Source organism: Strix aluco, chromosome 15 (assembly GCF_031877795.1).
Source record: "Strix aluco isolate bStrAlu1 chromosome 15, bStrAlu1.hap1, whole genome shotgun sequence".
Lineage (NCBI taxonomy): Eukaryota > Metazoa > Chordata > Aves > Strigiformes > Strigidae > Strix > Strix aluco.
In genome coordinates this window covers 4,563,486-4,589,883 of record NC_133945.1, presented here as the reverse complement: position 1 = coordinate 4,589,883, position 26,398 = coordinate 4,563,486, and the positions used below count along the sequence as shown (strand labels likewise).

Genomic DNA, 26,398 nt, shown 5'->3' with positions numbered 1-26,398 from the left:
GCCCCTGCTCCAACCATTTCTTAGCTCTCTTAGGAGACAGCCAGCTTTGCAGCCAGGGGGATGGAAAGCTGGGGCAGCTAAAAGAGGAAAGGAGAGCCCAGAGGCTGAAGAAAGCATCCGTAACAAGACATTTATTGACGCGCAAGTCTCCGTTCTGAAACAGAATCAGCTGCTTCCCCTGGCCAGGATCCCAGCAGCAGCTCAGCCACCGCTGAGCCATGGCAGATGAAAGAAGGAGGCTGCCCAACACGGCCCACGGTCCCTCTACGTGCTCAGGTCCAGGACAAGGTCAGGGTCAGTGGAGACCATGAAGAGGTAGATGCGGCGGGATAAGTCTGGCCCAACACGGCGGTCTTTGCCGCCGACATCCGATTTCACTGGGATGTCACGCAGCAGGAGTCGTTTTTCATCTTCTGTGCTGCATTCTTCGTAGGCCTTTGAGCACACAAGAGAGGGAAGCGGTTAGCAGAGATGCTCTCACAGAAGACTCCAGTCTCCCCTGCAAGGCTCAATCCCGCTGTACAGTGAGGATCCATGACTCAGCCTTCATCCAAACATACTAGGCTCGGGATAAAGCTCAGAACAAGATCTACCACTTGCAAACAGACCTCACACACAGAGTTGTGTGTTGCCCCTCCAGCATACAAGGAGAGAGCTGTATAAGCCATTTCTTCCAAAGAGACTGTGCTAGCAACAGAGATCAAAGCTCCAGGGGAAGAAAAAGGAGAGTATTTGACTATGTGAGACTTTTTAAAAAAAACTTCCGTCACAGAACTCACTAATGGAGTTCATGTGATTGATGCTCACAAAAACAAGCACTTGCTGATAAAAATGTCTTCATCAATTGGCTAAACTGTTGTCAGAATGGTCAGACAGCATCCTAGTCTAATCCTGCTCCCCCAATACCTCGCTGAGTCAGTCTAGCTCACGAACCAGCAGAAGGCTAAGGGCAGTAGGGAGAGGGAGAATTTAGTGAACTAAATCAGCTCCCTGAAGCATCAGACAACAGAAGAGCAAGGAAAGGAGTATGCTGCTGGTGACAGTAAGCAGTAAGAGAGCTCGGGTGTCCCGTGGAAATCCCTTGCAGTCTGCAGGGGTGACGCAAGTTTTCTGCTTGAGGGTGATGTAGAGCTGTTGGACTGTAACGACAGCCACCCGAGACATCACCCGTTTCAAATAAAAACAAGGAAAGCTGATGGACAGACCATGTTGGACAAGGGCAGTGGGATGCATCCAACAGGTCTTCAGTTGCACTGGCTGGGGTGGGCAACCAAATGTGTCGCCAGCAAAAACACAAAGATGCTTTGAGTGGGTCCTGTGAGGCGAGACCAAGGCAAGGAGAGGCCTGGAAGGGCTAACAGGAGGGGTAAACCATAGCTTTTGGTAGCTACTTAAGTCAAACACCCATCTGGAGACAAGCCTTGCCTTTCTGGAGATCGGATTTCACACTCAGGGCTTGTTTGCTCCATCAGCAAAGACCTTTAAGCAAGAAAGCACGTGACACCCCTCCCTGCCTTCATCCTCCAAGTTTTGAACAGGACAGAGGGGTTTGAGGGCTTACCTGTAACAGGAGGCTTGGGGAGGGATATGCTTCTGCTATAGCTGCTGCTGTTGCAGGGCTGACTCTGTTAAACTGCTGGATTTGTCTCTTCCACACCTGCCGAAGCCCTGTGCCGTCCCTCTCCACTCGCACCCCGCTGGCCCAGGCCCCAGCAGTGCAGAAAGGCAACTCCTGCGACTGCAGCTGTCTCCTGCAGACAGACAGACAGACAGACAGACAGACAGACAGCTGAGAGCAAGACCTGAGGCTGGTGTGTGCACTGAGCACAGGCCTGCAGACCCCAGACACTGCAGCCTTCCCCTAGCGTTAAGCACTGGGCTTCCTTCTAAAACCTCTTTCTGCCCAGGGCTAATATTTCTTCCCCCTCAATTTTCTTTCCTTTCCTGCAAAGCTCCAGAACCCCGGGGTGAAAAGATTTTCCTCAGGCTGTCATTTTCCCTCCTTTCCTAGTGCTGAATCACCACTGCATTCACCACAAGAACAGAGGATTTTCATCAGCACAGACTGAAAACGATCTTGAGACACACCTAGTCTGGGCCCTCACGCTGACGGCGTCAAGGACAGGCTGGCAGCCACAGGTAAATGTTCCTGGAACTCCCACTGAGGTTTCCCAAATCTCTGGGCTTGGGATGTGACCGAGCCCAGCAACACGACTCACTTGTACGGGCGTTTTGCTATTGCCTTTGTCAGCGCAGAGACATGCTGGCCCAACTCCTGCCACGTGTCTAGGAACAGCACTTCGATGTTACCCCACAGCTGCAGCACCACCAGCGCCTGGAGGAGAAGCGATGGAGGTGAAACACGTCACACGCCGACCAAGAGGACAAAGGCAGGCTTGGGTGGGCCAGCCCTGAGCCAGGCCAGCCCGAGGCCCTCACCCTTGTCACCCCTCAGCCAGTAGCACTGGTGTCAGCCCCAGCCACCAAAGGCACCCAGAGAGAGCAGCAAGGGAAGCCCACGGGTGGGAAACGTCCCTCAGTGGGTGAAGCTGGGCTGGGCTGGGCGGGGAGGGAGGCTGGGCTGCCTGCATTAGCTCTGTTTGCACAGTGCTGCAGTAAAGCCTGCTCATCCTTCTTAGCTCCCAGTAAACCAGCGAGTCATAACCCCCTTTGGGGCATATTGAGGCAGGGCAGGAATTTAGTTCAAGGGATATCAAGCAAGGGTTTAGATGGTATTTGACCTAGTTTATGACCACTGCGGCATCGCGAGGAGCATTGCTGCTCTGCTGTGGGACACAGGCTCTGTGAGACAGAGACCTGAGCGAGAACCAACAGGTCCTTTCAAGGCAAACTGGGCAGTTGTTGGTGGGGTTGGGGAGGGGAGACAACTCACAGTTGTGAGCAGAGGCTGGATTAGCTCTGAACCAGGGTCTTAAGAACAAGAGGCTGCAAACCGTGCCTTGACATCTGCGATCCCTCTTCAATCCCACTGCTGGCCAGGGTGAAGGAGGATGCAAGTGGATAAAACCTGATCCAAGCCAGTCACCACCCTCCCTGGCAAAGCAATCCTTATACACAAGAGCTCACCAACAGGAGTCTTTTCCATAGAGCTCAACCCCAAGTAACATAAAACTTCAAGGACTGTAAGAAGTTTTACCTCCAGTATCTCCTTTTGAGTCATAGACAGCTCTGGGCCAGGCTGGGAGCTGGGACTCTGCTTTCCAGGGCTCAGTGCCTGCTGCCTGCCCTGCTCCTGGTTACACCTACAAGCAAGACACACTGCTCACACTCAGGCTCTACGTCTGCACGCCTCAGGGCTGCTGTCTGATAAAGAGGAAAAGGCCAGACTTAACCCACCCACATCCGCTACCTCGCGATCTGATTTGAACTTGGAGACAAAAGCATCAAGTTTGCTCCAGACCACCTGCCCCCCCCAGCTGGTGGCAGCTCCCCTGCAAGGGCGAGGAGACCCAAAACCAGGGTGAGAGCTACTCGATTCCTCTGGTGGCAGAACTGAGCAGGCCACAGCTGATTTTTTTTTTATACATAACACTCTTTGTAAAATTTATCCTTACAGGCTTAAGCAAGAACCCCAGGAAGTGGTGAGACAAGAGCTCAGGACAGGACAGAGAGCTACCATAGCTGTGTCTATGTGGGGGACTCTGGAAGTGATCACACCATCACCACAGAGGAGATTCCTCTGCCATGCACGTACATGGATGGGAAGGACTTGGATAGATTGGATTGGTGACCAACATTAACGGGATGAACTTCAACAAGGCCAAGTGTCAGGTCCTGCACTTGGGCCACAACAACCCCCTGCCTGGCTACAGGCTTGGGGAGGTGTGGCTGGAGCTGTCTGGAAGAGAAGGATCTGGGGGTTCTAATTGACAAACAGCTGAACATGAGCCAGCAGTGTGCCCAGGTGGCCAAGAAAGCCAACGGCATCCTGGCTTGTATTAGAAATAGTGTGACCAGCAGAAGTAGGGAGGTGACAGTCCCCCTGTGTTCTGCACTGGTGAGGCCACACCTGGAGTGTTGTGTCCAGTTTTGGGCACCTTAATACGAGAGAGATCTCGAGGTGCTGGAGCGAGGGCAGAGGAGGGCAACGAGGCTGGGGAAGGGCCTGGAGAATAAATCCTGTGAGGAGAGATTGAAGGAGCTGGGGCTGTTTAGTGTGAGGAAGAGGAGGCTGAGGGGAGACCTCAGAACTCTACAGCTCCCTGAAAGGACATTGTAGAGAGGTTGGTGCTGGTCTCTTCCAACAGGGGAGGTTCAGACTGGACATTAGGAAAAAATTTTTCCCAGAAAGAGTGGTCAGAGAGTGGAATAGGCTGCCCAGGGAGGGGGTGGAGTCACCATCCCTGGGTGTGTTTAAGGGTCGTTTAGATGAGATGTTGGGGGATGTGGTGTAGGGGAGAACTTTGTCGAGTAGGGCTGAGGGTTGGACTCGATGATCCCAAGGGTCTTTTCCAACCTGAATGATTCTGTGATTCTATGACCCAGGCACTGGGAGCAGCACACGAATGAGACATTTGGGGGACAAGAAAAGGGCTCCAGGCATTGAACATCCCTCAGGGCCTTGAACAACAGGGCAGTTCAGTGAGAGCAGTTCCCTCAGCTCCTTGGTATCACTGCAGCCCTCCAGCTGGGGTACAGAGAAGCCTCACCCATGAACCCCTTCTGGCTACAAGGTCCTCAGGGGCTGCTATAAACACATGCACACACCCCCTCAAGACTGCAAAACCCAAGTCCCGGCCCCCAGAAGCACAGACTTTGTGATTCACAGCCACCACGCTGGCACGAAGCGTCAGCAGCTCAGCCCTGAATGTGTCCCCCCTGCAGACACGCTGATATCCGCCCGCTGTGAGCTTCCCCCGGCACCACCGCTCGCCCAGCACGTACCGCCTGTAGGCATCCAGCCCCACGACGGCCAGGCTGTAGGTTTTGGTAGAGGAGCCCTCCAGACCAGCCAAAGGCAACACTTGGTTCAGGTCAGGCTGACTTGCTGATGGGGCATTGACAAAACTCTGAAGTGAGACAAATCACACCCAAGCCTGTAGCAGCCTTCCTCTCTGAAACAACCCCTCCCCATCTCTGGCAGGACAGCCGGGCCTTCCAAGGTGCATCTCATCAGCAGGCTCAGACTGCAGCCCAGAGTGTTGCCTCTGGGCACGCACCACAGGCCACACCTGCCAACATCCCGCTGCTTCTTCTGGCTCACCTTTCTCCCTGGGGCGTTAGCACTGATCTCCTCACAGACACTGCCTATTCTAGCCTGTCATTCTCTACTCTTGGACCGGGCTGGATGGACGGGGAACTTCTCAGGGCAGAAGCACAGCCTGCCGAAACAGGTATAAATAAAATGTTGTAGGACTGCACACAAATGAGAACTAATGCAAATCTCTCTGCTTCAAAATGCAAATGTTTCCAAGGGCTGAACGCTTCTTTCAGGAAAATCTTTTATGGACTCCATGAGAATAGAAAAGCTAAATGCAAGGAAAGGCAAGTCTGGCCTGCCCAGGTCCCCTCTGAGGAAAGCAACACCCTGTCCTGCAGTTAATGGCAAGTGCCTGCATATATCCCCAAGGATCTCCTCCCACAAGCTCTCTCCTTTCAAACCACCGCCCTCTGTAACACAGCTTTGTTTCAGGGTGGAGCAACAGCAGTTTTAAATGAACCTTCCTCCCCTTCAGTGCTCACTTGGCAAAGTGACTCTGTTGTAGAGCACTTAGTGTGGGGCTGGCTCTGAGATCTGTATCACCTGGGTTAGGGAAAAGAGGCGCTTAAGAAAATCTTCTGGCTCTACCAACACCAACACCTCTTTCTCATCTTCAGTCTTCACCATGGGGCCGTCCTAAAGAAGAGGAAATAATTTCCAACACAAGCAGGGGTCCAGCACGAAAGCAGACAGCAAGTCTCCACCTGTGCAGAGCCCACACTGTAAGAGGCACTAGCACTCACAAGGCTACGTCAATACTACGCTGGCGGAAGACCACAGCTGAACTGAAAGGTAAAAATCCTCCCTGAACAAGCAGATCACTGAAGGTGCAAAAATAGCCTGGCAAGGAAGGCAGTGACAACTGCAGAAGTTGCTAACTAAGATGAAAGGACACAAAATGCCTTTGTCTGCACTGCACACAGTTAGATGACCACGTTATCTGCACCTACATTATCTGTAGTTTATTATATGACCACAGTATCTGCAACATTTTATCCAGCAACAGCAAAAATAGAGTTCTGCCTCTGCCTGAAATTCCTGTAGTGGGGATGAGCACAAGAACAGCCTACATCAGCCTCCACGGCCACGCAGATACCGTTTGATACTGAACCAGCCAAAACCAAACTGGACTGGGAACTGTATTTGGCACCAGAAGGTACCTGCCCAGTGAGCAGGGTTCATGAAGCAATCTCTGGGCCTTCCAAATTAGGGGCCTGACAGCAAATTTGCCCAGCCTCTTCCAGACATGCAGGTGTTGCTCGTGGCAGCATGCCATGCACAGATCTGGGCTGGAAATGCTGCTGAGCACCCAGGTGAAACCTCTGTATGAATGCCTTGTAGCAGTCTCATTCTTGCTTACTAAAGGCTCCCCGGGCTTGATGCACACCTGCCTAAAACAACAAGATGTAGATGTTTAAAAGACACTGGCTTTGGAATAGTCTGCGTGTGAATCAGACCCAGCTCCCAAGCTAACTGGTCACCAGTAATCAGTGTTTCTGAGGCTCCAGTGCCCGGTCTAGCAAGGCAACTCAAAGCTTTCTCCCCATAGCACATCAGTTGCCAGCTTACATGCACAGAGAAGATGAGAACGACTCACCGGAGTGGACAGAGTGTTTGGCATGTTTCTCCTCCAGGTTATGCTGCAGGGAATTGCCTGAGGCTCAAAAGAACATTTACAGTCCAAGGAACTTAAAACCTTCACCCAAGCATCTGAGCCAGGATCTTTGAGGAGACCTGCAGAGAAGGACAGAACATCATGATGAGAGAAAAAGAGGTATTTCATCAATGTTATTAAAGAACAACAAAAAGGCAAGTGCAAAACAAGGAATTCTGTAAGTGTGGAAAGGCTGGTTGCCTACAGTGCACACACTTGCTGGCTGGATTGCTGACTGGTTCCATTGTTGACCACCTCTGCAGGCACCTATAAAATTGTCCTTCTTCACTCCAGCCAAGTTCCTGGACGGTGACAGGCAATTTGCCATAACAACTCTAAAAACCAGCTTGTGCATTCTAGGTTACTAAAGGCAAACTTTCAAAGCCAGTTCTTCTGTTTCCTCAATTAATAAATTTGTAGAAACTTAATTATTTTTGACATCTCTGTGAAAGAAGACTGAAATTAGCCAACAGGCTGAACAATCAGTCACTAGGAAGCGAGGTTCCACCCACCGTGCACAGCCCCGACACCTCCCTCGATGCTCCCTTCAGCCCTGTTCCCATCCCCTCCTGTGCCAGGCTGGACACACACGTGGATGTCACCGGGAAGCCCACGGAGAACATGCTTTTAATTACTGGCTCTGCAAGTACTGTCAATCGTAGCTAATGTGAGTTGGCACCATCCTTACAGGTGTCTGCAACCTCATCTAACTAATTGTTTGGACTGTTTTCTTTGGCAGATGCCTGCTCTAGACTGAATTTGTTTGAGATGTTTCAACAACATAGCACAGCTGATTCTAAGAATGCAAGGGGAGGGTTGAGAACATGCTGTTTGTCCTCCTTAAAAATATCAACACCTTGTTTTACAAGGGAGCTTTGCCAGCCCGGCCCCAAGCCGCTCCCCGGGGCAGGATGGACCTCAGGGTGCGGGGCTGGGTGCTGCAGGCACAGGACAGGCAGGGTGCTCCTCCGTGCTGCCCGCGCTCCCTCTGCCGGCACCCGGGAAGAGGAGGAGGAAAGCCTCTGGCTGGTGCAGTGAGGTGAGGGGTGGAGAGGAGGGTTGGGAAGGCAGGAGCAGGGTTGAGACCTGGGCAGGAATGGGGGCAGAAGAGAGGAGCAAGAACTAAACTGATTAGCACTGGGGCAGAGGAGAATGTGAAACCCAGGGACAGAAATTCTGAGGACTCGGGGGGTGCCGATATAATCGCCACGGTGGAGTTTTTAAAGTGAAAATCCCACAGCATTTTCTCTGGCGGGCTGTGCATTAGACCAGCCAGCCTGCCTCATCAGGCAGACCCCACTCAAATGGGATCCTTCACCTGGAGAAAAGCTGCGAAAATACACTTCTGGAACCTCCACCACCTCCTGAGCACCGGCTGTACCCACGACTTCACAGCAAATTCCACAACAGACAGATGACAGTATTTATCCTACAAAGACTTTTCTAGTGGCAGAATAATAAGCACAACAGGACTGTGTTGGAGCAAACAGGAACAATCTTTCTCAGTCAAAACCATGCTATGGATCCCCAGAATATAACCTCTCATTATTTTATTGGTGCGAACACGGTAATAATTTACTCAAAACCATGTGGGATAAAGCAGCTGGATCCCTGCCATCCAGAGAACCAACAGAACCTGCCCGAGACCTGCATGGAAGAGAACAAGCAAACCAACAAGTCTCTAAACAGAACGTTTAAGGATACAAAACACGTTTCCTTAAAAAACCTCTTTAGTTAAACAAACCTTGCTGCTAGCAATTTACTTGTGGAGTGAATACATAACATAATTAGCAAAAAGTGGTGCATGGCATGCTAACGAACAGAGCAGTTCAAGATATAATGCTTATGGCTCTAATTACACGTGCACAGGGATGAGCTGCAGCTTCGATTCAAGCCATTGGGGACCAGGACACAGTGTCACACTTGTCACACCTGCCGCTCTGCCCCTGACAGTGACCCTGGGCTGCCCAGACAAGCTGCAGGGTGAGGAACGGGCCGGCAATGTCGCTGCCCCCAGGACAGGGGATTGGGAACACGCTCCAGGCAGTCAGATGTGTCAGGGGCTCAGCAGCAGCACTTGCAAGTACCGGGAAAGAGCCAGGATCCCAGGGACACGCTGGCAGCCAGCACTGAGGAGTAAGCCACCTCATTTTCTGCCAGCAAAGCTCTGTGCTGTGACCTATGGGGTCCTGCTGCCTTGAACATCCTCCCTGAGCTGGCAGAGCAGCTCTGGAAGCAGACCCAGCCCTCTGTGAGGCACCTGGAGAACATATTTCAGGTGCTGGTATTTCCAGAGGCTTATCTTGAAGCTGAACCATGAGGCAAGTTCCAGATAGGAGGTAACATCGCCCAGCCCGAGCAGGCGGCTGAGCTGCAGCTCCTCTTATCTCTTCATAACGACCCCTGAGGACGCGAGCACAGGAACAGCGGCAGCTCGCTGCCCCAGAACTAGATCAGAAGCAGGCGCTCCGTAAAGCCAAGCTTCCAGAGCCCTCCGGGGCCGAAGCGCTGCCCTTCTGCTTCCCCAACAGGAGGCCGGAGAAGTTAAGAGCTTGTTTTCCAGAGGTGCCAGCCTGGGCCTGTCAGCCCTGGAGCTGGAGCGCTTGGTCACAGAATCACTGAATCATCTAGGTTGGAAAGGACCTTGAAGATCATCTAGTCCAACCGTTAACCTAGCACTGACGGTTCCCAACTCCACCAGATCCCTCACTGCTATGTCAACCCGCCTCTTGAACACCTCCAGGGATGGGGACTCCACCACCTCCCTGGGCAGCCCATTCCAACGCCTGACTATCCGTTCTGTGAAGAAATACTTCCTAATATCCAGTCTAAACCATCCCTGGCGCAACTTGAGGCCATTACCTCTTGTCCTATCATTTGTTCCTTGGCTCAAGAGACTCATCCCCCCTCTCTGCACCCTCCTTTCAGGGAGTTGTAGAGGGCCATGAGGTCTCCCCTCAGCCTCCTCTTCTCCAGACTAAACCCCCCAGTTCCCTCAGCCGCTCCCCATCAGACCTGTGCTCCAGACCCTGCACCAGCTCCGTTGCCCTTCTCTGGACACGCTCGAGTCATTCAATGGCCTTTTTGGAGTGAGGGGCCCAAAACTGAACCCACTCATCGAGGGGCGGCCTCACCAGTGCCGAGCACAGGGGCAAGATCCCTTCCCTGTCCCTGCTGGCCACGCTACTGCTGGTCCTCTCTCCGTGGCACTCGGGGACAAGGCGGGGACCGCGGCAGCTGCCCGCTGCAATCCAACCGCAGCCAGCCTGCGGGCACGACAGCAACGACAGAGATAAGGCGGCCGAAAGAGCCCCAGCGACACTCAGGGGGCTGCGTGGGCCCCGGGCGCCGCTCGGGGACAGGGGCTCAGCGGTGACAGCCGGGCCCCCCCCGGCCCCGCCGCCCACCTGGGTCTGCGCACACCTCCACCAGCCGCAGGCACCGCTCGGGCCGCAGGAGCCGCCACGCCGCCGCCGCCTCCCGCCGCCGCCGCTTCTCCAGCGCCTCCTGCTCCCGCCTCCCGCTTACGGCCTCCCCGGGGGCCCCCCGCCGCCTCGCCCGCCCGGCCGGGGCCGCCGCAGCGGGGCCGCGGGACTCGGGCTCGCTCTCGGGCTCCGACTCGGAGATGGCCCAGGCGGCAGCTCGCCGGCCCGCCCCAGCCATGGCCCAGCGCGGGCGGCCGGGAGGCGCCAGGCCCCGCCCGTTGCCATGGGAGCGGCGGCAGCGCCCGCCTCTCCCGGCCCCGCCGGCTCCTCGGCCCCAGCACGATCGTTCCGCCGCGGGCGGGTGCCGGGGCGGCGCTGAGAGCGCGGGGCGGGGGCGCGGCCCCTTTAAGAGCGGTGCCGCCATGATCTGCCTGGTGCTGGGTCTCTTCGCCAGCTTCTTCCAGAGCGGTGCGGGCCGGGACCCTGCCCCCGCTGTGCCCCCTCCTGCCCCCTCCTGCCCCCGCGGCTGAGGGGCCCGGTGGGTCTCCTTCCCCCCCGCCTCACGGCTCCGCTCTCTCCTCGCAGCCTGCGGCGGGGCCAGCGAACGCACCTTCGTGGCCATCAAGCCGGACGGGGTCCAGCGGCACCTGGTCGGGGAGATCATCCGGCGGTTCGAGAGGAAGGGGCTGCAGCTGGTGGGGCTGAAGCTGCTGCAGGTGAGCGGCCGGGACCGCCGCTGCCAGGGCGGGAGCGGGGGGGGGGGGGGGGGGGGGGGGGGGGCGGTGTGTGTCCCCTGGTGCCGGGGGGCCCGGTCTGAGGCAAGGCCCGTGCAGCCCTGCAGGCCCTGGCTCTGTGGGTGACAGCCGGGGGGTGTCTCTGCCCCCTCCCCGCTGGTACAGCCTGTTGTTGTCACTCGGGCACCAAATCCTCGCGGGTCAGAGGGGTGTTGGCACCCAGGTGCCTAAATTGCTTTTTGGCGGGGTGATCCCAGTTGTGCCCGTGCTCCAGGGCTCTCGTGCGTGGCTGGTGTAAGCTGGCAAACGTTGCTCCTCTGACCTAGAAACTTCTCCCCTCCCCGTGTGAGGCTTTGGCAAAGCCATTTCAACCCTGGATGTGAACATCTGGGCAGGGGCTTCATTGGAACATGCACTATCTGGCTTGTACCACATCTCTTGATCACCAGCAGTGTGCCCAGGTGGCCAAGAAGGCCAATGGCATCCTGGCTTGTGTCAGCAATAGTGTGACCACCAGAAGCAGTGAGGTGACAGTCCCCCTGTGCTCTGCACTGCTGAGGCCACACCTGGAGTGTTGTGTCCAGTTTTGGGCACCTCAATACGAGAGAGATCTCGAGGTGCTGGAGCGAGTGCAGAGGAGGGCAACGAGGCTGGGGAAGGGCCTGGAGAATAAATCCTGTGAGGAGAGATTGAAGGAGCTGGGACTGTTCAGTGTGAGGAGGAGAAGGCTGAGGGGAGACCTCATCACTCTACAGCTCCCTGAAAGGACGTTGTAGAGAGGTTGGTGCTGGTCTCTTCCAACAGGGGAGGTTCAGACTGGACATTAGGAAAAAATTTTTCCCAGAAAGAGTGGTCAGAGAGTGGAATAGGCTGCCCAGGGAGGGGGTGGAGTCACCATCCCTGGATGTGTTTAAGGGTCGTTTAGATGAGATGTTGGGGGATGTGGTGTAGGGGAGAACTTTGTCGAGTAGGGCTGAGGGTTGGACTCGATGATCCCAAGGGTCTTTTCCAACCTGAATGATTCTGTGATTCTCAGGTGTAGACCTTGCCTGAATACCCACTTGCTCAGAGCAGACAAAGCTTTGTGCTCTTTGTACTCAGGCCTCGGAGGAGCTGCTGAGAGAGCACTACATTGCCCTTCGTGACCGTCCCTTCTACAGCCGGCTGGTGAAGTACATGAGCTCTGGGCCTGTGGTGGCCATGGTGAGTGCTGGCCAGGTTCTCCGGAACCAAAGAACAGAAAGTAAGTGCAGTGTTTAAGCAGCATTGGCTTGTGGTACGATGGAAACAAGGTGGTCTCTCTCTTCAGAGGGTCTCTTGACCCTGTACTGAAGCTGTACTGAACTGCAGGGACGTTTCCTGCAGTAAATTAAATCCATAAACAATTCTGATTATTTTCCAAAATCAACTTGTGAAGACTATTTACAGAGAGACCCTTTCTTGTCTCTCACCCAGGTAGATCAGATGGGGAATTTAGAGGCCAGATGCTATGACCTGCTGGGGATGTTGTGGAAGCTGATTCTTGTTTTGCTCTCTGTCAGGTCTGGCAGGGCCTGGATGTGGTCAAGACAGTTCGCACAATGATCGGGGAGACTAACCCAGCCGAATCCAGGCCTGGCACCATCCGAGGAGACTTCTGCGTTGAAGTCAGCAAGTGAGAGCTTTGGCTTTTTGTTCCCTCAGTATTTCAGGGCATCCTGTCCAGGCACTTCTGTGCGAGGCCTGCCTGAGCCACGTGAGTCTGCATCTGCAGATCAGAGCTTCTCCTTTCTGTGCTCAGATCAGAGCTGTCTCCCTCAGCTTGCAGAGCAGCCCTGGCAGGGCAAGCTGTCCTCTGCCTCCTGGGCTTGGCTTTGCCAGAAGGGAGGAGCCTGGCTTTGGGTCTTTCTTGCCTCCTGAGGCCTTCTCTGATGAAAGCAGGTGGGTTTGCTTGTCTTTTCTTCTGGGGAATCAGGACTGTCAGGCTGTGAAGAGGAAAGGAGGAGCCCTCTCAGCCCTTTCCTGGGGGAGAGGGGCACCTGGAGAGCTGCTGTAGCTCTACTGGGCATCTGAGTCTGTAATGAAAGCCAAGGGGGAGCGCCAGGTCTTCAGTGGTGGTGACCTCGGGGGGCTGCAGCCTGGCTTATGGTAGACACTGCTTTTATTGAACCCGCCTGGCTGAGGTTTCTGTTCCATGGTGTTTGATTTCCAAACCTGCTTCAATGGACCTACTTTGATGGAAGGGGGGAAATCTGGAGGCAAAAGTTGAATTACTGACATAAAACCAAAGCAAACCTCAGATCAACAGCCCCTTACAGCTCCTCCTGTAGCAAACAAACGGTCCCTCATCATAGGAGGAAAGGAGTGCTGGGAACTGGTGGCACATTCATCACTTAAGCCATGTTCAGCATAACCACGAGCAGCCCCTGAGCTGGCAGGAGGAGGGCTCTGCAGTGGGATATTGTAGGATGTGACTGGCTCAATTGGTTTAAAGAAATTGCTCAAGGTGAAATTTTACAAACTGCAGCTTCCCTCTTCTGCTTTTCCGTGCTTAGTGCCAGCTGATCCCTTTCTTCTTCTCCACAGGAATGTGATCCATGGCAGCGATTCAGTTGAGAGTGCCCGGCAGGAGATCTCCCTCTGGTTCCGCCCAGAGGAGCTGACATGCTGGGAGGACACAGCCGAGCACTGGATCTACGCCTGAGGGAAGTACGTCTTCCTGAGTGGGCACAGGGTGTTTCCATCCATTTCATTGCAGCCGTGAGGGCTGGCTGTGGATCCTGCTGTGGGGGTTTCCGTTCTGCGTGTGAGTGGAGGGGTCCTAGGAGCTGGTTTGTGTGTGTAACTGCGGGTTAGATCCCTGCAAGAGTAGCTGTTTTTTTTTTTTTTTTCCTCTCTGCTATAATAAGTAAGTATTTGGTATTTTTGCTCTGCTTGCTGCAGCCTCTTAAATCCCAAATAGTTCCAAGGTGATTTATTGAAGTGAAAACTGGGCTCTGTGCCTGTTCCTGTGTGTTCTGACGTGCCTGGCACAGGAGAACCTGTGCTTCTTACTGCTGGGAGAGGTGCTCTGGTCACTACAAGGTGCTGTGATCGATATAACTTACCTGCATTTCTAGAAGGTTTTTAAAGAATTAGGCTGCTATGGGATAAGGGGTAAGGTTCCCCCTTGGGGTAAGAGCTTGTTCCAAGACAAGGAAGGAAGAACAGGACAAGCTGCTCTCCCATGGCGGGAGCTCTGTGTGCCAGGGCTGGCACAAGCTCACCTGACTTCAGACGTGATGAACGAGTCCATGGAAGGAAGAATCACCAAATGCTGTGAAACGCCCAGTTTCTCTGACTCCAGTTCCTGGCTGTGGGTGTTTGCTCATTATAATCTCATTATAATACCAAAACACACCTCCATCCCAAAGGCTACCCACATCCGAAGGGCGACCACTCCTCACTGAGCTTGTGCCCTGAATTTTTGTTAAACTATACCTTTAAAAGCAAAGCAAATCTTACACCAATCGTAATAATGTATGACTAGAGTCACTCAAGCTTCACCTTGAAGATAAGAAATGGCATAAAAATGGCCTGAGAAAGGGGGAATGGTGGGGGAAGATATTGTGAACAAGTCAGGGAAGATACTGCCTCTGACTCCTGGGATCAGTCGACGGGATCAGTCCCCCCCTGCCCATAGGGACATCTTTGGGTAAGATCCGGACTATTCCGAGTGCTTGCTCAGAAAACTTAGAAATCTCGCTATATAGAGTCATTTTTTAATTTTCCATACTGTGTTATCTATAATCCCAGTGGTCACACGCGCTTTGGCAGACAGTGTATTTATCACTGGAAATCCGTCAGAACCTGTACTTCTGTTGCTTTAATAAACTGCCCTGTTTGTTAAGCTGGCTGTAGAAGTTTCTCACTGGGCGCCGCCCAACTCTCTAAGTCTGGCCCTGGGAGTCCAGGGAGCGCGACTAAACTGGAAGCGCTGTGCGCGGGGAGCACGGCCTAATCCCGGGAGGTCAGGACGTTGAGCGCAACCGGACTGACGGTGCCTGTCTGGGGATCACTCAGTCTAAACGTGCCCCCCCCGCCCCTCTGACATCTGAGGGGAAGCTGGACCACAAGGGGGTTCACTTGCTGCCAAACCACCCTTTAATGCAACACTAACGCAGCCATTTGCTTTTTTTATAATAACTGCTAGAATCCCCTCGTCTTTCCCGTGGACGGGGAGGTGGTGGACACCTGGGTGGTGTCTCTGTGCCGAGGGGGATGGGAGCCCCCGCTGTTGGCGAAGCAGCTTCGTGGATACCGGCCCGCGGTGCCGCAGCCGCCATCTTGGCCCGGCCGCTGCCGCGCGACGGCCGCGCACGTGCCAGGGCGGCGGGGATTGGTCCGCTCCCGTCACGTGGCTCTGGCCGGCGGCAGTTGGGCGGCGGCGTTGTGACATCGCCTGGCAACAGCGCGAGGGCAGCGGGAGGCGGGAGGCGGCGGTGAGCGCGGGGCGGCCCTGCCCTTCCCTTCCCTGCCCCTCCTCTGCCCTTTCCCCTCCTCTGCCCCCTGCCTCCGCCCGGCCAGCGCCGTCCCGCGCTCCCCCTCAGCCCCGCGGCCGGGGCTTTCTCCGGCGGAGCAGCCCCTCCCGGGCCCCGCTCAGCTCCCCGCGGGTGCCGGGGCTGGGGTCGCTCTCCCAGGGACGGGGGTGTCGGTGCAGCGGGAGAGCTGCGGGCCGGAGCGGAGCCCTGGCCCGGGGCGGTGCAGCCCAGGCCGCCGTTTGTGCCCGGGGCTGCTGGGCCCTGTCCCAGCAAGTCTGGTGGGGTCGTTTGGTTTCCTCGAGAGCTGCGTTTCCTTCAGCCCTGGGAAATGGAGCGGTGTGGTGTGAAGGCAGAGACCTGGGGGGGGAGAGAAGTGACAACATGGGGGCTGCCAACGTTGGAGGGAATTCTGCTTCGAGGATTGACTTCTTTCTTTCTCTTTAATGATTGCAGCAAGCGCTAGCAGCACAAGCCTTTGTCATTTCTCAACAAAACTTCAGAATTAAATTTGAGTTCTACTCCTTCTACTGCCAACGTCCCCAGTTATCCCCAGTAGCTGGGACAGACTGGTGAGACTTGGCCATGGCCATGACAGAGCCCCACAGAGTTTCGTTCACCACTCTCCACGGTCCACTGAGCAGCAGCAGCTTTGTGAGTTCCGTGAAGGATGATGGAGATGAGCCCCAGGACTCTGAACAGGCTGCAAAAACTGTTCGAATAACAGTTAGTCTCTTTGAGCCCGATGACAAACACTGTCCAGAATTTTACTACCCAGATCTTCTGGCAAGTTGTCAAGAGAAACCAGAAGGCGGTTCTTCAGGAGACAAGGTAAGCGTCCTCATGGCCTGTGGGGAGCCTAGGTCGTATCTGAAGATCTCAAAGGCTTTTTTTCAGTATTGCTGTTTTCATGCTGCGTTGAGAGTTGGTTGTGTGTTAGCTGTGAGGTGCTGAGAGGTGGCAGGAGGGTGGTCAGGCATCGCGCAGGCAGGAGAGCCGCCATCCAGGCAGGGGTTCTTGTGGTCAGGCCATGCTGTCTCACTCCTTTGCCTTGGCTGGAATTTCCCGTTGGAAGGGTGATGTGTTGGTGGCAGAGTGCGGGGCGTAATGCTTGTTTAGTTTGCAATTGCTTGATGTAAAGTGAGTTTTGGTACCTGGCTTGCTCGCAGCTATGAGGAGCTGTCTTCCAAAGAGCGTCAAAGCAAGAGATGTTTCTCCAGCATGTGGCTGTATCTTTTCTTGGGACCCTGCTCTACTTCCACCTTAGTGCTTGGCATCTCTTTCTGTGTGGTGGCTGTGGTGCTTTTAGGTGTTGCCTGACAATTGTGTTGGCTTGTTGAAAGCCATTTCTCAGGATAAGAGGGCACGCAAACTTCTGTAGCATCTGAACGTTGTGTTATGGGGGTTCTGTGAAAAGAAAGCTGACTGGATTCTACTTGTTTGTACTGTTGCTCTTCCGAACTGCTTAGCTGTCGGTTGATGGTTCATGCTGCTTGGGTTTTTTTTTTTCTTTTTTGAGAGTTGAGAGAAGCAGAGACAGGTACAGAAGTAGCTGAGAGAGCACCCAACGCCTAGAGACACTCTGAGTACTGTACTAAAGGTGGATTTGTCTGAGCTTCTGCTTGAATGCTCTAGTTGTGAGGGGTTTAATGTATGGAGTTTTGGTGGCAGCGTGACAGGATTGATTCTGATGGTTTTGTCTCTCTTATTTGTACAGAAGAAAGACCCTGCTGATCCCTTTAATGATGACGCAAAGGAAAGGTGTGAAGAGGAGGCTCTTGCTCCGAAGGCTGAAGAAAAATGTGTATGTTTTTCTTCTTGATATTATGTTATGCCTTAGAATGGGCAATGCTGTTCAGCTCTCAACCACTTAATGCTGGTTTGGTTCTGCTGCTGCTAGAAGCAAAAATGATCTCATACCCTTTTCTGTACTGGAGCCAATGTCAGTGTCCTGTGTCGGGGCTGTCCCCATGGTACCCTGTCAATCTTTTTCTGCTTAGGGTGGCAAGAGATGTAGAAAGGAACGCTTTCGGGACTTGATCGAGATGGGGTACGGCTACGACGAATCTGACTCCTTCATCGATAACTCTGAAGCTGTGAGTACGGGGCGGGTGTGAGGGTGGGTAAAGGCAGCTGCCTGCGGGGGCTGAGCTGGCGCCGGGGGAGACCCTGCACTGGGTGCAGGCCAGGAGTGTGCGGGGCTGGGGATCGAGAGGTCCTGGGGCAAGCGTGTGGCAGGAGGTGGCTGGTTAGCAGGTGTCCACAGCCCTGGCTGTTCTTGGGGGAGCACAAACCCGCTGCATTCTCCAAGCGGCTCAGCTACGGAACAAAGGAACAAAGCTTACGGTGCCAACAGATTGTTCTCTGTTATTTCCAGTACGATGCCTTGGTTCCAGCTTCTGTGACTACAAAGTATGGAGGGTTTTACATCAACTCAGGAATCCTGGAATTTCGGTACAAAGATGACTATGTTAAAGAGAAAAAGAAGAAGTGTCCCAAGGTCAGCAGCCCGCTTTCTCTTCTTTCCTCTGTTAGATCTTGGAGGGTTTGTTGCACGAAAAGTGTGTTGACATTCGAAGCAGAGCGAGATCTGTGAACTGGTGTGGACAGAATAGGGATGAGCACTTGAAATCCCATTCTGCCCCTGTACTTGATAGTAAAACGCAGCATGTCTGCCATGGATGGCTCTGGTGGGGCTGCCTGGTTCCTAGAGGAGAGGTGGCAGCAGCCGCTTGTCACCCTGAAAAGTCTCTTGGCATTATGGGGATGGAGGAACGAGCGCTTCTCTTTGGTGGGCACGTCTGTGGAAGAGAGCCCTGTTTTCATAACGCCGACACGAGGCAGCTGGAAGGGGAAGCAGCAGGAGCACTTGGCATCCCTTCCCCTTTATTGGTGGGATTGTCTCTAGCGTAAAAGCCGGGTGTGCTGTGAAATGTTGAAGACAGTGTGTGCCAGAAGCACAGTGAGAGATGTCTGGGGCTTGGGTGAATGTGCGGTGGGGAAGGAGCTGTTCTCCACTTCTTGGGAGAGGCCCCAAAGTGGCTCTGGGGTTGCAGGTAGTGTTGCAGGAGAGGCTTTGATTGTGACTTGCTTTTAACCCTCTTCAGAAGCGGAAATTGGAAGATGGAGGTGAAAAGAAGAAGAAGAAAGATGATTCTTACGACAAGGAAAAGAAATCCAAAAAGTCCAAGTTTCCAAAAGCTGGGTAAGGAGGAGGAGGAGGGGATGGTTGCTGCTCGACATCTTGCTTCAGGGTTGCAGGTGGCATTTATTATGCTGCAGTAGTAGCTGTTGCAGTGTGAGGTGGCTTGAGTGCGTGCTGCATCAACAGCAGCAGGTAAAACCCCGCTGCTGCCAAAGTGGGAGAAAAAAGGCAGCTGACGATCAGGGAAGGAGCAGAGCCCCGCAGCAAGAGCAAAGAGGGGCACAGCCAGCTGCAGAGTTGGTGTTCCTTGGAGCTCTGTTCAGGCACTGATGGTAGGAACAGAGACTGGAGAGCCTGAAGAGAAGGAAAAGGAATTTGCTCTCCTGGCTTTAACAGGCAAAAAGCTTCAAGCTGCTGTCACGCTAACTCTCTCTTTCTTTGGTTGCTCTGCAGTAGTTGTCAGTGCATTTCCCAGCCTTCCTTACTGGAATAACACACGTAGCTAAATAAGAGCATAGCTCGGTGGAGATGGTTTAATCTCCGTCACCGCTCGGCAGTGAGGAAGGACTCATACATCAGCATGAGTCTTGCACTGTGGCAGCCCTCTCCCTCATGTGAGTGGTTGCAGGAGCCTTTCTGCTTCCCCTCCGTTTCACGTTGCACAGCAGCAAAGAGCTTTCCCTTGGGATCCTGAGAGTAGGGGGCCAGGGACGGAGAGACGGTTGCTCTGTGGAGGGCAGCTACACTCTAGACCTTAAAAACGGAAGCCGTGGCACAAATCCATTGTGCAGTCAAGTTGAGAGGCAGAAAAGTGTGCAGCACAGCAGTGTGGTGTATCCTCAAGTCTCCCTGGTTTCCAATCGATGGGTGTAGTTTCCTCTGCTCCAGCAGAATCTGCTTGAGGGCAGTTCCATTAAACATCCAACTTTGCAACATTCCCCAGCTGTTGTTTCACATGCAACAGTTACTAAATCTGAGGTAGGAGTCCTGGGACAAATGCATTCAGAAAGCCTAGAGGATTACAGAATAGGAACTGAAACTTTAAAGTTGGGTAAGTGAACAGCTGGTAGATAAGTTACTAAAAAGAGATATAACTGAACGAAAATGCCTTGTGTCGTTTAGGGCCTCTGATACCAAGTGAAGTGTCAGGACTTCAGTCTTATCCTTAACTCTCAGGTATGACCTTAGGATGATAGAATCATAGAATAGCTCAAGTTGGAAGGGACCCATGAGGATCATCGAGGCAACTCCCTGCTCCTTGCAGGACAACCTAAAACTAAACCATATGACTAAAGAGCATCCCCTGAACTCTGACAGCCTTGGTGCTGTAACCACTTCCCCGGGGAGCCTGTTCCAGTCACCAACTACCCTCTCGGTGAAGAACCTTTTCCTAATGTCCAATCTGCACTTCCCCTGACACATTTTCCTTCCATTTCCTTGTGTCCGATCTCTGGTTACCAGAGAAAGGAGATCAGCGCCTCCTGCTTGGGTGCTCTGCTTTGAGGAGGGTGTAGACTGCAATGAGGTCACCCCTCAGTGACGAGGTCACCCCTCAGCCTCCTCTTCTCCAAGCTGAACAAGCAGTGGGACCTTAAAACCTGAAGAGACCATAGAGTATTTTCCCTGGTGTAATTGGTTAAGGGGCTCAGGCTTCCCAGGGGATTGGTGCATATGGCTGAAGTGAACTGGGATGAAGGTATCCTCCTCTCTTCCCCTTCATCTTGTATGTAATTCACTTTCCTCCTCTGTACTTTGTTTACAGTTTTATGGTGTTAAATGCAAGTAAGAAGAAGTACTCTGGTGCTCTTAGTGTCAAGGAGATGCTGAAGAAGTTTCAGAAGGAGAAGGATGCTCAGAAGGAAAAAGATGAGGAGCAGAAAGTGGCGACTCCTTCGCCGGCAGAACTGGCAGCCCCGAGGAGGCGGAGAGGATGCCTGAACCTTTGCTCTCGCTCTTCGGCCATGCCAGCGATAACGATCTGCTTCAGGCAGCGACGGCTGTGGACTCGTTAACGGACCTAGAGCTGGAGCGGCTCCTCAGTGAATCCCCAGAGGGAGCCCCTTTCCTGATGTGGAGGATGGGAGCGATCTGATGGGGATGGGCTTGGAGCAGGAGTTCAAGCAGCCGCCGTCCCTCCCGGAGGCTGCCAGCCCCCTGCACTTCAGCTGCCAGGAAGAACTGCAGAATAAAGGAGACTGCTGACATCCTTCTGTTCCTTTTCCAGATGCTCTGAAGCTAGATTAAAAGGCATAGCTTGGGATAAAGGGCTTGAGTCTGTTGATTCTACAATCTAAGGAGCCGTCATGTAGTTTGGCTTGTACTTTGTCCCTCTCTCCCTGCCTCCAGCCCCCCAGGTTGCCTCAGAGTCACATTTATGTTGCTTAGAGATCCCCTGCCCAGTCCCTGGTCAACGCTGTGTTTGTCTTGTTCTTCAGCATAGAGCTGCAGACGCGGGAGCTGAACAGCCAGATCCGCTCAGGGGTGTATGCCCACCTGGCTGCTTTCTTCCCGTGCAGTAAGGACACTCTGGTCAAGCGTGCCCGTAAGCTTTATCTCTACGAGCAGGTGAGTGAGTTGGCAGCAGAGCCCTGTCTCGTGTGTCCGTAACCCCTGAGCTGCAGAGCACAGTTGTTGTCTGCGTGACGTGGTGGTGTCCTCTGCTCAGCCTGGTTCAGGCAGCACATCTGGTGGTGCAGCTTCGGCACTGGCAAGGTCTGACCTGCCAGACTGGGGTGTCTCAGCTGGAACAGGCCGTGTGGAACCTGAGTCTGTTCTGTGGTTGCTCCAGGGTGGCCGATTGAAGGAACCTCTGCAGAAGCTGAAGGAAGCCATTGGAAGGGCCATGCCAGAGCAGTTGGCCAAGTACCAGGAGGAATTCCAAGCCCATACTCAGGCCAAGTTTGCCAAGTAAGCTCCTCGTTTGCTCATTGTGCATCTGTAGCTCTTCTCAGCAGGCTCCCTGTGACCTGTAGGCTGCTCTCGTGAGGCAGAGCCTATCTCTGAGGAAGTGCTGAGAAGGGTCTGTGCCGAGAGGGACAGCCAAAAGCTGGATGCAGGCCAGGTGAACAGGAATCGAGTTGTACTCCAAGGATTCCTTGTCCTGAGGGACCTCGGAAGGTCACTAGTCCTACCCCTGCTCCAAGAATGGCTAGCTTCGAAGTTAGATCAGAGCGCTCAGGGCCTTGTCCTGTGGAGTTTTGGAAATCTCCAAGGATGGAGATTACCACAGCACCTCTGTGGCTCATGTTAGCCAAAATGGGAACTGTTTAATGCTGGCAGTTTTGGATTCAGAGCACCGAGCTGTTCCCAGTGGGACGCTGCAGAGTAGTTCTGAGCTCAAACAATAGGATTTACCCTCTTAAACAGTAAAAAAAATTAAATGAGTCCCCCACAGGTCCTTTTCAAAACAAATGTCTGCCTGTGCTTTGGCTTGGGGATTGCACCCTGAGGGCCTTTGCCCATCTCTGTCCCCTCTGTGCTTCCTGAACAGGTTTTGACTGGGTGTGGGATGACCTGAATAAGCTGACGGCCGCCCTGCTGCCCTACGACAGCTGCAAGGTGACCTTCCCCATGGAGTACAGCTGCGGCACCGCTGCCACCCGGGGGAACAAAGAGCTGGCAGACGGGCAGCACTTCTGGGAGATCAAGGTGCCCCCCCAGTCTATGGCACAGACATGGTACGTGGGCAGAGTCACTTATGGGCACACAGAAATGTCCAGGATTCTTAGGACAGGACAAGAAGCTTCTGTACCACCACATGTTCTGCAGCCTGATGGGCAAGGATGGGGACAGCTGGGGACTTTCCTACCCAGGGCACGCAGGCAGGGCAGTGGCAGAGGGCAAGATGGCTGGAAGGGCAGCAGCAGGCACAGGTGCTTGCTTAGGGGGTTGAGAATGAAACAGCCGGAATGGGAAATGGGATTGAGGCCAAAAAGGCCGCCAGACCTGGGAGTCCCTTCAAAAACTGCAAGTGCGTAGGTAAGGGCAAGGGCAGGCGCAGCGGCCTGCGGGCAGGGGGTGGGAGCGGGGAGCAGCGCTGCTCTGGCTGGACTTGGAGTCTGGCTGCAGCAGCACTGCCGGAGAAAACACCGGCAAAGTAGAAGACCAAGGTGTGAAGCGAGCAGGAGGAAGGTTACCTTTGTTGTTTCATAGACGCACTGAAAAACCTGCAGACTTGCAGAGGTCCCAGCTCTGAAACAGGTAAACTGCAGCCAAAGGTCTGAGCTTCATCTCCTGAGTTGCTCTCAAAGCCTTCCTGCAGGATCCCTCCTCTCTGCAGACCGGCAGCAGAGACAGGATTTCAGGTGGCCTCCTGGTTTCAGGGCGCCCCAGACTCTAGTCAGGGAACTGACCTGACTCCTCAAAAGACAAAATCCAAGACCAGCGCCCTCCTCTTGACTGTTGTGTGTTGGTTTGGTGTCTGCCATGAACTCATCACACTGTGGGGCCCGATCGAGCAGCAGCGTGTAGGGAAACGGGCTCCTCGAGCTGCACCTGGGTCGCTGTTGTGAAAGAGCAGTTACTGCCATGAGTTGAGGTGTCGGTGACCTTTCTCGAGTCCCCAGTGACTTTAATTGCTTTGCGTGTTGGCTCCTGCTGCTTCTCCCTATCAAAGACTGTATTAAACTGTGATAATAAAAGTAGAAACTGTCTTTTGTTCTTGTTGTGGCCCTTGAGAGCAGGAATCTGAAGGTGCTTGCCAAAAATAGCCACGCTAGCACAGCTGCCGGGCCGGAGGGGATGTTTGAAATGCACCACTCGTGTGTCAGATCTAGAGGAGCTAAAGGCAGTGGAGATCACCTTGCCTCTGCCTGGTGGGGGGTTCTTGCGCTTCCCACGGAGCCCCCAGTCTGGCTGGGATGGAACTGCAGCGGGGCCAGACCGATGCCACAGCCCCACGCCTCGCGGCAGCCCGGCAGCACAACCACACGGGCTCTGCCGCTCCTGCAGGACCAGACGCCAGCGCCATTCCAGCCCCTGCCCTGACTCCTTCCCGCGGGGCCTGCGCTCAGCCGGTGGCTTCCGCTCGTGGGGCTTTCCCCGGCCTCTGCCCTCTCCTCCGGGGCGCGTTTGCAGGTGATTTAGGGCTGAGCTGGTGCCATCGGCCAAGTGCGAAGGGTACTGGCAAGGGGAAGAGGGTTGAAATCGCCAGGATGGGAAAGGGCGTTTCCCCTGTCCTCTCCCTGGGTTTCCCCCCAGCACAGTCACTGGGAACACAGATCTCCAGCCGCTGCCATTCCCCTGCTCCTATTACAGACCTGCACAGGCTCTGGTGAAGCTTTTTGCTCCACGTGCATTTATTCCCTGCCGAGCCCCGTGACTCTGTGCCTTTCCTTCCCAAACCACAAATCTCCAAGTGAAGATGGCATCTCAGACCATCTCAAGTTGGAAGGGACCCAGAAGGATCATCAAGTCCAACTTCCTTCATGTTGGAAGTGTGGGAAAAGCAAAAGAGTAAAAAATCTGTAAAACACACATTTCCTTGACACAGGATGCCCAGAACAAACACAGGACGGGATGGAGATCCAGTGATTTGTGTTTGCCATGGCGCCAAGGAATAATGCGGAGTAAGGTGTAGGCCGTGTGGTCCCATTCTTTCTCTTATCTCAAGGATTTTTGCAGTAGCCAGCCGGCCTTGTTTCTCATTCTCCCTCTTTTTGCCACAAAAACCAGCACACCCCTCGCACCAAGGCATGTGCTTTGTCGTTACTCAAAAGATAATGGCTTGACCACAGTCCCACCCACTCACACATACATACTAAGATAAATACTACCCCGAGCTTGTGTCTGACTCAGAGGGACGATAATTGAACACCAAATCGGAGGGAGAGATCGCCAGGTTTGTGCTCTCACCCTTCCCCAGAAGGGACGCCTTTTGGTAAGATTTGAGCCCTCGGCTACGCTGAGTGATTACCTGGGAACTAAGTGTGTGTGTGATTGCAATCATTTTTCTTTTGTGTGTAGTTGTATAAAGCCAACCTGCAGTTTGTGCATTCATCATACGCAATGTCAAAGAACTGGTAGATGTTGCATAAAAATAAACCATACTATTTGTGAATCTGACGGGTTCTTTTGAACGCAACCAGACCTACAGCACACGGGCTGTTCGTGCCTCTGGGTCAGATCTATAGTTACGGCCCTAATTGGCACAGCTATTAAGAGATAAGTCCAGCCACCCCTAGCCCCTCTAATCTCTGAGGACCGGCTAGAACGCAAGGGGATTCATCCCTTACCAATTTAATTCATCACCTTAAATGCAACACTTGTCTAGCTGTGTGCTGGTTTGTCCAGGATACTGCAAGAGACACCATCAAAAGTTTTGCTAAATCCAAACCCACCACATCTACCAGCTTCCCTTTGTCAGCTAGATGGGTAACTTGGTCATAAAACTAAAAGAAGTTGGTTAAGCAGGACTTTCCCCTCATCAACCCATGCTGGCTATGACCAATGACAGCATTGTCTCTCAAATGTTTCTCACTAACTCCCAGAACAACCTTCTATGTGAGTTTACCAGGCACTGAAGTGAGACTGACGGGCCTGTAATTAGCAGGGTCTTCCTCCTTACCCTGCCTGAAAATTGGGACATTTGTCACCTTCCAGTCAACTGGGACCTCTCCAGACTCCTGAGACTGCTGAAAAATAACAGAGAGTGGTCCCATAGTGACATCAGCCAGCTCTTTTGGTACCCTGGGACGGATTCCATTGGGCCCCACAGCCTTATGTGCACCCAGCTGGAACAGCCAGTCCCAAACAAGTTCAGGGTGGTCTGGGAGTTCAGCATCCGCCCCCAGTCATGGTCTTCCAGCACAGGGCCCTGGAGTTCCCAGCTTACTGCCTTATACACAACTTCCAACACTTTCCTACTGAAATGAAAATTTCACTCAACCGTCAGAATCCAACAGAACCTTTAAGCAGTTATTCTTTATCAGCAGCGCTGGGGTCACCCTGGGGATTCTCCACCATAAGGGCTCCCAAGAATTAGTAAGGGACATCAGTTTGCATACACATAAATCGTATCTATTCATTAGATTTCCTAGAAAGGGGGGTGTCTTATGATAATGAGTTCCCAGAATTCATTTACATAATCTGGGCATGCATAGAGAAAATAGGGTGAGGGTCTTTGGTGGTCGAGGGAGGAAGTATGTAGTCTTCTTCACAGCATTTGCTAGTTGATGCTCTTTCCGGAGCGTGTGCTGTGAAGTAAAGTCCAGGTTTCTCCCTCCTAAATCAGCAAGATTATCCTCCCCAGAATGTATCTCTGTGTCCTTTTGTTCGAGTTCCCCTCATCTTAGTTTGCTCAAGTGCCTACCGAGGGCTTTGAGTCTGCCATCAGTGAGTTATATAGGGAGCGTTTTACTTTTGTCTAGACAGACAGAGGCCTAGGGAAAACAGCTGAGTCTTCTGCTTGTTTGTTTCCCAGGGACCTTTCATGCATCACATTTTAGTCTTAATCAGAAATTCACTGGTTTCAGCCCTTTCACTACTCTGTCACCCCTTTTCCTTACCTACATTCCTGAAGTTGTATTTAATTCTACGGAATAAATCTGAGCTTATTTAAACACCCCTGGGCCCAAGAGGGGCGGGATGAACGCAGCTTCCCAGAGGCAGCGCTGTTCGTATAGTTGATTTCTACGAGGCTCCACCAGCGCTGCTCTGTAAGTGCTCTGAGAGCCTCGGAACGGCAGCCGCTGCCGCCCTTCAACCACCGGGGTTAACACCGCTC

General features: G+C 53.5%; 3 protein-coding genes and 1 long non-coding RNA gene across 5 annotated transcripts; 3 read left to right on the top strand and 1 right to left on the bottom strand.

The window, feature by feature from the left end:
- Positions 1–116: 116 nt before the first annotated feature.
- EME2 (essential meiotic structure-specific endonuclease subunit 2) lies at positions 117–10,724 on the bottom strand. 2 transcript variants are annotated; one of them, XM_074841303.1, is made up of 8 exons: positions 10,283–10,724; positions 6,819–6,955; positions 5,765–5,857; positions 4,906–5,030; positions 3,158–3,263; positions 2,220–2,335; positions 1,562–1,751; positions 117–435 (listed from the first exon to the last, which is right to left on the bottom strand). In XM_074841303.1, the coding sequence occupies exons 1-8, from the start codon at positions 10,722–10,724 to the stop codon at positions 265–267; spliced, it is 1,380 nt and encodes a 459-aa protein (XP_074697404.1). In that variant the 3' UTR covers positions 117–264. The 2 variants fall into 2 exon arrangements, with proteins under 2 accessions (XP_074697404.1, XP_074697405.1); XM_074841304.1 differs by having other exon boundaries at positions 10,299–10,414.
- On the top strand, positions 10,670–14,902 carry NME3 (NME/NM23 nucleoside diphosphate kinase 3). Its single transcript, XM_074841305.1, has 5 exons — positions 10,670–10,768; positions 10,886–11,016; positions 12,136–12,237; positions 12,576–12,688; positions 13,600–14,902. The coding sequence occupies exons 1-5, from the start codon at positions 10,723–10,725 to the stop codon at positions 13,715–13,717; spliced, it is 510 nt and encodes a 169-aa protein (XP_074697406.1). The 5' UTR covers positions 10,670–10,722; the 3' UTR covers positions 13,718–14,902.
- A 1,148-nt stretch (positions 14,903–16,050) lies between these two features.
- On the top strand, positions 16,051–18,551 carry LOC141930246 (ubinuclein-1-like). Its single transcript, XM_074840844.1, has 4 exons — positions 16,051–16,361; positions 17,248–17,334; positions 17,531–17,626; positions 17,908–18,551. The coding sequence occupies exons 1-4, from the start codon at positions 16,116–16,118 to the stop codon at positions 18,124–18,126; spliced, it is 648 nt and encodes a 215-aa protein (XP_074696945.1). The 5' UTR covers positions 16,051–16,115; the 3' UTR covers positions 18,127–18,551.
- Positions 18,552–20,580: 2,029 nt separating this feature from the next.
- Positions 20,581–22,300, top strand: LOC141930247 (uncharacterized). Its single transcript, XR_012625250.1, has 3 exons — positions 20,581–21,240; positions 21,464–21,582; positions 22,166–22,300. It is a non-coding gene; the product is annotated as an uncharacterized LOC141930247 (long non-coding RNA).
- The last annotated feature ends 4,098 nt before the right edge of the window (positions 22,301–26,398 follow it).

Excerpts from the sequence above, each read along its gene's own strand:
- NME3 (XM_074841305.1), top strand. The coding sequence starts at position 10,723 with ATGATCTGCCTGGTGCTGGGTCTCTTCGCCAGCTTCTTCCAGAGCG. Across the intron at positions 11,017-12,135 it reads TGGGGCTGAAGCTGCTGCAG|GCCTCGGAGGAGCTGCTGAG; the intron begins GTGAGCGGCCGG and ends CTTTGTACTCAG. Across the intron at positions 12,238-12,575 it reads CTGGGCCTGTGGTGGCCATG|GTCTGGCAGGGCCTGGATGT; the intron begins GTGAGTGCTGGC and ends GCTCTCTGTCAG.
- EME2 (XM_074841303.1), bottom strand. The coding sequence starts at position 10,724 with ATGGCGGCACCGCTCTTAAAGGGGCCGCGCCCCCGCCCCGCGCTCTCA. Across the intron at positions 5,031-5,764 it reads GCCTCTTTTCCCTAACCCAG|AGTTTTGTCAATGCCCCATC; the intron begins GTGATACAGATC and ends GTCTCACTTCAG. Across the intron at positions 2,336-3,157 it reads CTCAAAAGGAGATACTGGAG|GCGCTGGTGGTGCTGCAGCT; the intron begins GTAAAACTTCTT and ends CTTCTCCTCCAG.
- LOC141930246 (XM_074840844.1), top strand. The coding sequence starts at position 16,116 with ATGGCCATGACAGAGCCCCACAGAGTTTCGTTCACCACTCTCCACGGT. Across the intron at positions 16,362-17,247 it reads GCGGTTCTTCAGGAGACAAG|AAGAAAGACCCTGCTGATCC; the intron begins GTAAGCGTCCTC and ends TTATTTGTACAG. Across the intron at positions 17,335-17,530 it reads CGAAGGCTGAAGAAAAATGT|GGTGGCAAGAGATGTAGAAA; the intron begins GTATGTTTTTCT and ends TTTTCTGCTTAG.